At 38.5% G+C, this 10,767-nt stretch overlaps 1 protein-coding gene and 2 long non-coding RNA genes across 3 annotated transcripts; 1 reads left to right on the forward strand and 2 right to left on the reverse strand.

Moving 5' to 3' along the window:
* Nucleotides 1-381: 381 nt before the first annotated feature.
* On the reverse strand, nucleotides 382-1,646 carry LOC136254736 (uncharacterized). Its single transcript, XM_066047474.1, has 2 exons — nucleotides 793-1,646; nucleotides 382-726 (listed from the first exon to the last, which is right to left on the reverse strand). The coding sequence occupies exons 1-2, from the start codon at nucleotides 1,640-1,642 to the stop codon at nucleotides 458-460; spliced, it is 1,119 nt and encodes a 372-aa protein (XP_065903546.1). The 5' UTR covers nucleotides 1,643-1,646; the 3' UTR covers nucleotides 382-457.
* A 5,684-nt stretch (nucleotides 1,647-7,330) lies between these two features.
* Nucleotides 7,331-7,875, forward strand: LOC136252425 (uncharacterized). The gene is made up of 3 exons (XR_010699552.1): nucleotides 7,331-7,476; nucleotides 7,522-7,555; nucleotides 7,788-7,875. It is a non-coding gene; the product is annotated as an uncharacterized lncRNA (long non-coding RNA).
* A 1,027-nt stretch (nucleotides 7,876-8,902) lies between these two features.
* Nucleotides 8,903-10,703, reverse strand: LOC136254330 (uncharacterized). The gene is made up of 3 exons (XR_010700434.1): nucleotides 10,541-10,703; nucleotides 9,134-9,219; nucleotides 8,903-9,050 (listed from the first exon to the last, which is right to left on the reverse strand). It is a non-coding gene; the product is annotated as an uncharacterized lncRNA (long non-coding RNA).
* Between the last annotated feature and the right edge of the window lie 64 nt (nucleotides 10,704-10,767).

Here is a 10,767-nt window from a genome sequence, read left to right on the forward strand (position 1 = left end):
CAGATGGTGACTGAATCCATCAAGAAATACCTAGTAGTGACTGAATTCATCATCAAGTAAGGAAAATTCATGGCCACAGATCTGCAGTATTATACAGTACAACTAGTTTACGGATTAGTAGCAATCAGCACGTTATTCTGTTTTATGACAAAAAGTTTGTCAGCAGCTAATTAAGTACTACAAAATGTTGACACTCCTGCATCTTTTCATGTTCCAGAAGCCAACATACTGCTAACTGATCAATGTGTGAAAGCATGCAGCATCTATATCAGTAACATACACAAGCAGAGCTGCTATATAGCCAGAGCTGCCAACACTTCACTAATGCACTGCTTTTATAACTATTATCTATAGTAGAGAAAAATAAAATATATATATAATATATGATGTTAACATAAAATTATATGTAAAGAAAATATAATACAGTCAATTTTAAAGCAAAACTAAAATCCATAGGTTATTTCTTTTTAGTCGGTTCTTTTATGCTAACAACATTCTTGAAGCACACTTCCACAATATGGATCAAACTGTCTACGATATCAGCTACTGTTGCTGACTCATCACCAAGAACAGACCAAACAGACTCACTCACTCCAGGAGGACGCTGGAATATGCTACTAGGGGCATTGAACTTACCTCCAGCTGTTCCACCTGTGCACTTAACTGGGATAACAATTGCTCCATTCCACGCCAATTGCTGTACTTCATAGGCAGCTCCCGGACCACCTTCGATGAGAATGCAAATGTTCATGACACGTGAGGTAGCAGTATTGCATTGCCGCACTGAATTACCTAAAAAGATCGTTTCACCATATGGAACTGGCTCCATTGTACCATCAGCTCTTTGTCTGATCTGTCGAGACTTGTCAGCTGAATCCTTCACAGCTACAGCATGAAAGAGGTTGAGGGGTAAGCCAAGCTTCTTGCGTTGGCCCTGAAAACTTTTTGCTACCACATCTCCAATACCAAAATATCCTCCAGTCACAACAAAATTCGATTCTCGTTTTGCAAGTTCTTTTCCAAGGAGTTTACAAATTGCTTCACCGTTTGGACTGTAGAATTGACTACCTCCTGAAATGTACACACAGTTCCCTTCAGGCAATTGAGAAAACAACTCCTGCTGTAACCGTTTCAGCTCCCTCTCTTCTCGTTTTCCAGTGCTGATGCTGTCAGGTTTGAGAGCTTGCTTAACTCGTTTGAGTAGTATTTCATCAAAGGTTTCACCTCGACCATCAATGAATTCCTCTGTTCCCACCAAAATGGACACCCAGTATGGCATCTCAACTACCTCGTACAAAACAGGTATCATCTTCTTCCGGTGTTGGGAGAAATAAACCAACTGCTCACAAGTTACATCACTACAGAAATCCTTTGATATGATACACACGACCACACTACAATCCCTAACTTTCTTTTGGAAGACAGAACTGTTAGTACTGACAGTTCCCTTAGTTTCAAGCTCTAGACTAGACCAAACAGAATATTTGTTCTTTTCCAGGTATTCTTTGACATAACTGTGGAATGATGCTTGTGTTGAATGGCAAATAGTGACCACAAGAGGCATGTCTAATTGGCGTACATTTGGTTTCTTTTGTTGTACCTTAGCAGGTTTAGGAGCCATGGCTTCCTGGTTCTGTTCCATCACTTCTGCTATTCCTGCTGCTATTTTAGAAGCCGACCTCTCCACAGATCCCTTTACCTCCCACTGTATATACTGGACACCAGAAAACTGTATAGCTAGACAGTTTGGGGGCCAGTGAGGATTGAGGTTGAGTGGAATAATAAACTTTCCCAGACTATCCGCATGTTTCACCTCAAGGTTTGTCACACTGGTCTCACCATAGTGACTGCTAACTATGGAACAAACACAGCAGCTTTCTGAAGGTATTTGTTGGTATAATCCTGTTCAGGTGACTCGCTGCTAGAAAATACCCCGCTAGTGTCTTGTGATTGACCATCAGTGTAGACTTTAAAGCCGAGCTTCTTTAGTGCAAGCTGCAAAGCAGATGCGTGAGTACCAGCCTCGCCACTAACATAACTCAAGTAAATTTTCTTCTGAGCCACTGCCTCTGTAACAGATGGCTTCTTGGCTACCACAGATGATAATGCTTCTGGTGCACCACCAACTGTTTCTACTGCAGATTTAAGAGTGACGTAAATCTGACCATTATCAACAACGTCAAGTAAGGTCAAGCTATCTTCTTGTGATGGACTAACTGGATATTTCAAATTGCCACACATGAACAAGTACTCTGAATCACCTACTGTGAGTATGTCACTGCGCGCTACTTGGGTTTGGATGGCCTCACGGACTTTACTGAGTGGAGAACTCAAGAAGGAAGCGATCACTCCCATATTAGTACCATCTGGGTGTAAAATAACACCGTACAATGGGGGATGTGACCGCGTTATGTGCTCTGCTACATACAACACACCATCCTCTGCTAAATCAGCTGGCTTTAACGAGCTCAACAATTCTTCCTGGGTGATGGGGTATCCTTCTTTAGTGACGAAATGGAAGGGGAAATCGTCAGGAAGCATGGGCTTGATGACTCCCACGAAATCTTTAAGTGTTGTCTGATCATCCTTGCCCGGCTCGTCCTTGCCTTCAGCTGGCCAATCGTAAGCCGCAGTTCCTATAGGCGTTGAGCGCAAATCCACCGACTGGAGCGAAATCTTGATGAACTTTTTTGCCATTTTAACCACAGCTACGCACCCCAGGCCACCATTAACTTCCATATTCATAACTCTGTGGTACTTGATTGAATCAAAAGTGTTATTCACACATTGAAATCAGCGCATTTTTCTGCACAAGATGATACTAATTTGTGGTCAATTTGGCGCAAGCAGTAAATTACGTCATTCGTAGCCATGGCAACGATCGTTCTTTTACTTCAATGAGAACAGAAAACTAACTGTAAGTTATTTGTAGACAATGGTATTGAGTTCTTTGTAGTACGTAAAGTCTATGAAGTAGTGAAAGTTCTTGTTCATCGCATTTAGGCTAGTTTTCTAATTAATGCTCTTCGTATTATATTTACATGCTTTTTAACTTGTTCACTGTTTACTTTTGGTTGAAAATAGGCTCTTTAGTATGCCTGATATTGTTATGGGAATAGTAGATAATATTATTTAATGTAAGAACCATGTGAAAGCTGAATAGTGTGTACCTTTTTTCATTAATTAGGCCACTCCAAATATATTCTCTGTTTCCCGTCCTGGGCTCAGGCATATTTGCATGCGGGCGGGCGGTCCATTTCCATTATTCCATTGTAAAATTGGCAGCCTTTTAAGCCATAATTTGCCTGGCACAACTGTAAAAAGCTGCATAAAAAGCACGCTTAAGCTTGTACCTTCCTTTTAAGTTGCAAAATAACACAAACGCGGCACTGCTGACACTTGAGTTAACACTTTTGCAAGATGGCTTTACTGAGCCTGTACAGAATGCAAGAATAACTGGAAAATAATGGAAGAATACGGAACATTTTGAGGTGACAGTAATCAGATGCGGGTGGTGGACGGGAAACAGAGAATTTATTTGGAGTGGCCTTATTTGTGTCACCTTAAATCCACTGAGGGATGCTATTTTGTGTGCTGTGTAACAAATAATTGTTGTGTATGACTAAATCTGCCTGGACAGATAGCAGGTTAATGTAATACCACAGACCAGAGCCTAACAAAAGGTTAATTACTTTGCACGTCAAATCTAATTTCACGTATGGGCATTTTCATATTGTAGAGTACTGTTCACCAATTAAGATAAAAATTGTAAAGTGATTTACTCTACTGAAGGTGTAAAGTATTGTGTAGAGCAGTAAAAGACCACACAGGTATGGGAACACCTTGAGAAAACAGAAATAAACAGTTTTAGAGAAGCCATTTAACATGCCTAAATGTGAACGTCCATAACTTTTACTATATTTTAGAACTTCCAAAAATCCAGTAAACAATTTTTTAGTCTACTCATATACTTTGTACAAATGCAATACCATCATGATGAATCCTTAAATGTCTATTTGAATTCACCCACGCAAACACGAATATTTCAATATAAATCCTGATAGAAGCAATTTTCTAGAAATCCGGTAAACAGTTTTGTAGCAAAAGGTCAAGGTAATGTTGTGTATGACATTACAAAAGCTTGTTATAAAATATGCAGCAGAAATGTCTATTTAAGTAAAATCACCAAGTTTAGTACAAAGCCATGCAATAGAGTGCATACACATTTGAACAGCTTCACAATTAATTGTTAGTATAACTAATTACTATACATTCATATTCTGCAATATCAAGTGGGAGTTATGCATTGTGTTAGATTAGTGCAGTTATTGTAAATGTGGAAGTTTATGGTGTCCTGCACTATCAAGCAGTACGGTAGTACCATAGATAATATAGTACAATAGGGATTCGCAACAGTGACGTCATTTCCGTAGGAACTAATAGTTTTATGTACGGACAATCCTCGTTACAGGTTTGATTGGTCTTGGTTACGGGCTCAGAATCAGCCTCGCTTCACAAAATATAACCTTCATACAAATCTTCAGTCATTGGGGACTTAGTTGACGCTTAAAATACCTTGTCACAATCCTTAGTAATAACGCCACAAAAATTATTGGTGCCACACCTGAGCAACCATAGCGGAGAAGCTCTGAGACAAACTGGCTGCAAACTGCCATGATTTGATAACGCTCACTTAATTTAATAGTAAATAGGAAACTGTCAAGGTAAATTCAAGAAGAAATAAAGTATAGTTGGTGAGATATCGCCACTCAAAGTCCCTACCCGTAACAAGGATTGTCCGTAGTGACGTTACTGTTGCGAATCCCTGTACTATATTATCTATGGTAGTACTGTTTACAGGTTTTTGCAATTGAATTCGTCGCCTTTGCGATTGAATTCGTCCCGTTTGCAATTGAATTCGTCCCGTTTGCAATTGAATTCGTCAGTTTTGCAATTGAATTCGTCGGTTTTGCAGTTGAATTAGTCGGTTTTGCAATAGAATTCGTCCCGTTTGCATTACAATTCGTCATAAACAAAACGGCTCCAAGAAACCAACCCGTTCATTAAGAGATGAACTATTTATGCCTTGGAGAGTTACACTTGAGACACTAGAAAGTAATTGAAGTTGGTAGTACGCGCAGTTGATAGCTGTCTGACAAGTTAATTAACTTGCTCGCGAGTGACCACACCCATCGCGAATGGCGTAGTAGAGTTTGGAATGTTGCTGGATAGGCTGTAGAGGAAGAATTATTGCCTTATAAAGAGTTGTTTACTACTGTTGTACTTGAACAAGTTCTTGTAGCAGCTGCTACATCATGTTTTCGTGTTTCCTCCAGCTGCCATTCTTGTTACGGACGAATTTAACTGCAAAAGCGACGAATTCGATTGCAAAAGCGACGAATTCAATTGCAAACGGGACGAATTCAATTGCAAAACCGACGAATTCAATTGCAAACGGGACGAATTCAATTGCAAAAGCGACGAACTCAATTGCAAACGGGACGAATTCAATTGCAAAGTCGCCGAATTCAATTGCAAAAACCTGTAAGTAGGAATCCCCCGAAATAACACGCGCTGCCAAAAATATCGCCTTTTAAAAACTAGCTTAGAAATGTCTTACGTGGCAAAAATCACCTTTACAGAATGATATTAGTCCATCTAGCATCAAATGTAGCGTTAAAAACAGTATTGCCAACCAAATGTTAACAGTTTTCTGCTGAAATCACTTTTTGATTCAATTCAGAGGATCTAATTGTCATGGCAGCATGCTTTTAGACCCCTAGTGTGGCATCTACACACTGGTGTATGCCAACCTGATTGCATCCCTCAATATGTATGTAGCACTGCAGATCAATAGTCAGCAACTGTAGGGATTTTTATTTTATTATTTTTATTTGCAATCACTGCAGTGCATAACTTTTTCGTTATTTTGAGCACTGAGGCAAGGGTTGAAACCAGGTCGGGTACTACAAATGTTGGTTTTGGTGTTTGCCATAATATGAGTTGTTGTCTATCTAATGTTATAGCATGTTGTTGCCTATCAATGTTGACTTGTTTCTTTTCTAAGGAAATATGGAAAGTTAGCACCTTTGTGGTTTCCAGATAATGTATGAACACATTGACCTTATTAAACAGGTAGTATTAGGTTGGTCACGTTCAAGTTGGTTGGTGACTTTGTTGCATAAAGTGTCAATAGGCCATAGAGATCATCTTCCAAATTTTACCTACTGACATAATACACACACACAAACACACACTACACTGCACTACACTACACTACACTGCACTACACTACACTACACACACGAAGTCACATACACTGTGTACATGCATATTTGAGCAGGTTTCACTGTTAACAGATTGCTGAGTCTTGTCTTGGAGTTTTTGTGGTTGATGACATTAATGAGACCAGACAATAAAGTAAGTTTTTTCTCAGTTACTTAGTAGAAATATTTTATTGAATAGTACACCTTCATAATGTAGAGGTATACTAGTTCATAACCTGGCCCAAAATACACTATTGGTGGTTGGTCCTAAAGTGTCTATGTTATACTGCAATTACTACATACTAGCAAACTCACCAACCATACAAGGTAGTTGAAAACTTTGTTTGCTCTTCTCTCAGCAAAGAAGGAGACCAGCATGGATTGTATGGTGGTGAACTAATGTTAATAATCAAATGTTTACCTGTGGTATTTGCTATTGTCTGTTGTTACCTACTATATGACACATTTTAGTAAGTTTACTGTCTATCAAATGGTAACAAGTGTTATTGTTAAGCTAAAGATGAGGTGTGTAGTGAATTATGAAATGGTTACCAGAAGCTTTATCTATCGAATGTTAGTGTGTGTTGTTACCTGACATATTTACTTACAATATTACCTATCAATGGTTAGACAAAGTCACTGACTACCAAATGGTAACCAATGTATTAATTTGTAAAGCTAATGCTAATGTGTGGCATTCAATACCAAATGTTTACACCTATAGTATTATTTTGCTGTCAAATGTTAGTCAAAAAAGTAACAGGAAAATTTTTTGGCAGCCAGGGTATCATACGTTGTAGATGGCATGCGCATTGGATACCTCCTAACAAGTGGTAACAAAGGTCATCTGTGTCATCCGGGGTATGGTAAGGGTCTTATTATAGATTGTATAGCACCATCTATTGCCTTGTTGTCGTGTCATTATGTAGTATGTTAAGTATGCTTATGTGAAATACGTTGTTGTTTTTTTAATTTCAATAATGGTTCCTCTCTCTCTTTTACAGTCAGGGAGTACAATGAACCACCAAATAAGAGGTGGTAACCTCTTATTATCTGGTATAAGAGGATTAAAACATTGGTACAACACATTCTGTCAATTCCGTACCACTGGGAACCTCAATCCTGGTTTCTATGCTTGATCCAGGCAGCAAGTTTTGCCTCAGACACTTTGGAGATTGTCTCGAGTAGTGAGCATCACAACAAGGGATTGGTAAGTATTGAAATGTGTGTATGTGTATTTGACAAAAAATTTCAGGATGATGATAAAGCTGTAAAACTAGAAAGTTACTGTGAGTGATGTATAATCTATAATAGGAGAGGATATGCAGAGGGTGTGTGTGTGCATGTGATGTTTTATTGGACTGTGTGCGTGTGAAGCATATTCTTAGTGTATTCATATGCAAGATACTGTATGATTTGAATCGTATATTTAGATTAAAGTGAGTTACTTTGAGTCTTCCTTATTTTTTCCTAGGAATATATTGGGGAATACTTGTGTTATATTGCCTTCTTTCTATTTAGTTAAGTAATAATTGGACAGGCCCTTCCAACATGTTGGAAAGAAACTAAGGTGGTATGGAAATACTTTTGGAGAGGAACTAAACGTTACTATGGTAATGTAAACTTGACTTGTAGGTTGTATGTGTACAGACAAAAGTTCTGTAATTCCATATATTGTTATGGTGCTATTTTTGTACTGGTGATACTCCTGATGTTGGTGGGGAAGGTTGGAATTATGTTGAAGATTGTAGTTTTTGTTCTATTTCTATGTAGGAGGTCAACACATCAACCAGGGGTCTCTGGATTGACTCGAGGATTGGGTGGTCTGTCAAGTCCCAGTTGCTATCCAACTGTTGGAGTAGGCTGGCTTATTTCTTGAGTATGTTCATTTGTTTCAGGTTTAAAGTGGTTACCAGCTGACGAGTCCCGCCACTTAAAATAATAGGGATGAAAAGTCTTTTAGTAAGACTTCCTGGTTAACATCACAGTATATTCAATTAATCACTTGACCAACTAATGAATAATCAATACTGTCCTCAACCAGGGTTACTGTCCTATAGTGAGGGATACTGTCTGTTTGTTTTGGACCTACTTGACATGGTCATCATTAGTGAGTTCAACTTACAGTATAAATATGTCACTTTATTTACAACCTGAAGCTTCACGGTTGGCATCATGAGAATGCAACGCTGCGTCTAGGCCAACCTTTCAAACACTACAATGGATATTATTTCACATCTGATCCAAACAACCCAGCATATAGCAACTTTGTAACATTTGTGTAAAGCATGCATGGTAGGGCTGTGCGATAATAGTAAAACCTGTATCTCGATAAGTGACAACCATTGTATTGCGATAATAGATAATAATGTAATATTATAAGCACATGCACAGTTTTACATATTTGTTGACATAAAGTTCTTGTCAAGTCAGAAATTTACCTGCTCCTTATTAATTCAATACCTTTCCAAAGGTTTTTCATCTGACTGTGGTTGATGTACACTAGATTACGGAGATTTGCTATTATCTCGATAATGAAAATCATTATCTAATTTACGATAGGTGATTTGGGTATCTAAATTATCTCCCAGCCCTAATGCATGCACATGAAGTTTTATTTGTATCATAAAAGAAAATATTATTTTATTTTGCAACCATTCAAACTATAACACGTAACAACTATAACTGTTGATCGTACAATTGATACAGCAACGGTGTCTTCGTCATGATGACAGTTATCTTTCTTGGGAGCTTCATTTCTGGCATCAGTTGTTTTTTATTGGGCTAGAGAAAAACATAGCACTCTTAACACAATAAAGTATTTCTACTACATCACTAAGTAACTGAGACAACACTTACTTACTCACTTTATTGTCTGTAGTCATTTCTTGTAGCCTGAGGGTAATAGGATTGGTCTCATTAATGCCATCAACCACAAACAAGACTCAGCAATCTGTTAACAGTGAAACGAGAGTAAAACCTGTTTGTATGTGTGCTTGTGAGTGTGTGTGTATGTGCTTGCGTGTGTGTGTGTGTGTGTGCACGTGTCGGTAGGTAAAATTTGGAAGATGATCTCTATGACCTATTGACACTTTATGCAACAAAGTCACCAGCTAACTTGAATGTGACCAACCTAATACCACCTGTTTAATAAGGTCAATGTGTTCATACATTATCTGGAAACCACAAAGGTGCTAACTTTCCATATTTCCTTAGTAATGAAACAAGTCAATAAAACATTAGATAGACAACAACTCATATTATGGCAAATACCAAAGCCAACATTTGTAGTATGGCTACATTAGGCAGGTCACTTTGTTCACAAATGACACATTATAATTGGTAGCCATTGCATGGTGTAAGCATTCCTACACATTGCAATACACAAAATGGGCATGACGCCATGTATAATCGTGATCAGTGGATGTGGCTCACAAATAAAGCTGGGACGAGGCTATGGTGCGTGCTAATACACTTCTACATCATCCAACAAAATAATACATTTTACATGTAATCTGGTCCGACCAAGTTAAACTCAAATATTGTACAAGTACAGATGACCTGACCTGGTTTCAACCCTGGCATGGACCCACATAAACATAGCAGTCACCGCAAACTTGAATACACACACACAAACAAACAAACACACTATTAACTAGACAGATGCTAAACAGCACCATGGAGGTGTGAGGCTTTCCATGCCGGATATGTAAACTTTGTGGAACGGTCAGGCATTCATACTGACAGTTGAAGTGAGGAAGCCTGTACACATACGATCATGTGAATCAAGGAAATTTTTAAAAGGCGATACTAGGATATGTAGTTCTTAGATCGCCATAGTTGAATATGTGTAGTGTGTATAGTACAATACAAAGAAATGATCAAGTGTACTTAATTAGGTTATAATAGTGTAAGTTGTACGCCTAATTGTACGTGTGTAGAGAGTGGACACACATTGTCACATCCCACATACTTCTGATTGGGCGGTGGATACTCAACTTATTTCTACCTAAGTCGTCCTCGACATAGAGGCACATGTAAGCAGAATTGTCTAATGACTATTACAATTCCCCACCACTGCTTGACCTGATTGAGTGTGACACTGCATTACTTAGGACATTACTTTAATTTACTCTTCCTTAGGGGACAGAATTGCTGCTAACACTACATTGGAGTTAAACAACTCAGAAAATGATTGCCTCAGCCCTACACATACATGAGGCTATGCTTAGTGTACACATATACTGTGCCAGTGACATAAACCAGTTATGTACCTTACATACTGAAGCTATCAAGCTAGCTCAGCGCTATCTGGTGGTAAACAGATATATACCATCTTGTGATCTAGATACCCGTCCTGTCCATGGTTAAACCATAACCACCAAAAGGTCATTCCAAGAGTTAATAATAAGACAGGTTTCATTCGTTATGTTTTGTTACGCGGAGAAACACGGTTGAGCATGAGTTATTCAACTCACGTGAGTAGGGGCGCGCCCATAAA

The sequence above is a fragment of the Dysidea avara genome, chromosome 4, assembly GCF_963678975.1.
Source record: "Dysidea avara chromosome 4, odDysAvar1.4, whole genome shotgun sequence".
Taxonomy (NCBI): Eukaryota; Metazoa; Porifera; class Demospongiae; order Dictyoceratida; family Dysideidae; genus Dysidea; species Dysidea avara.

What these genes read in the sequence shown, in the direction of transcription:
- LOC136254736 (XM_066047474.1), bottom strand. Translation starts at nt 1,642, where the DNA reads ATGGAACAGAACCAGGAAGCCATGGCTCCTAAACCTGCTAAGGTACAA. An exon ending in TGGTGAAACGATCTTTTTAG is followed by an intron (nt 727 to 792) that starts GTAATTCAGTGC and finishes TTCTCATCGAAG; the next exon opens with GTGGTCCGGGAGCTGCCTAT.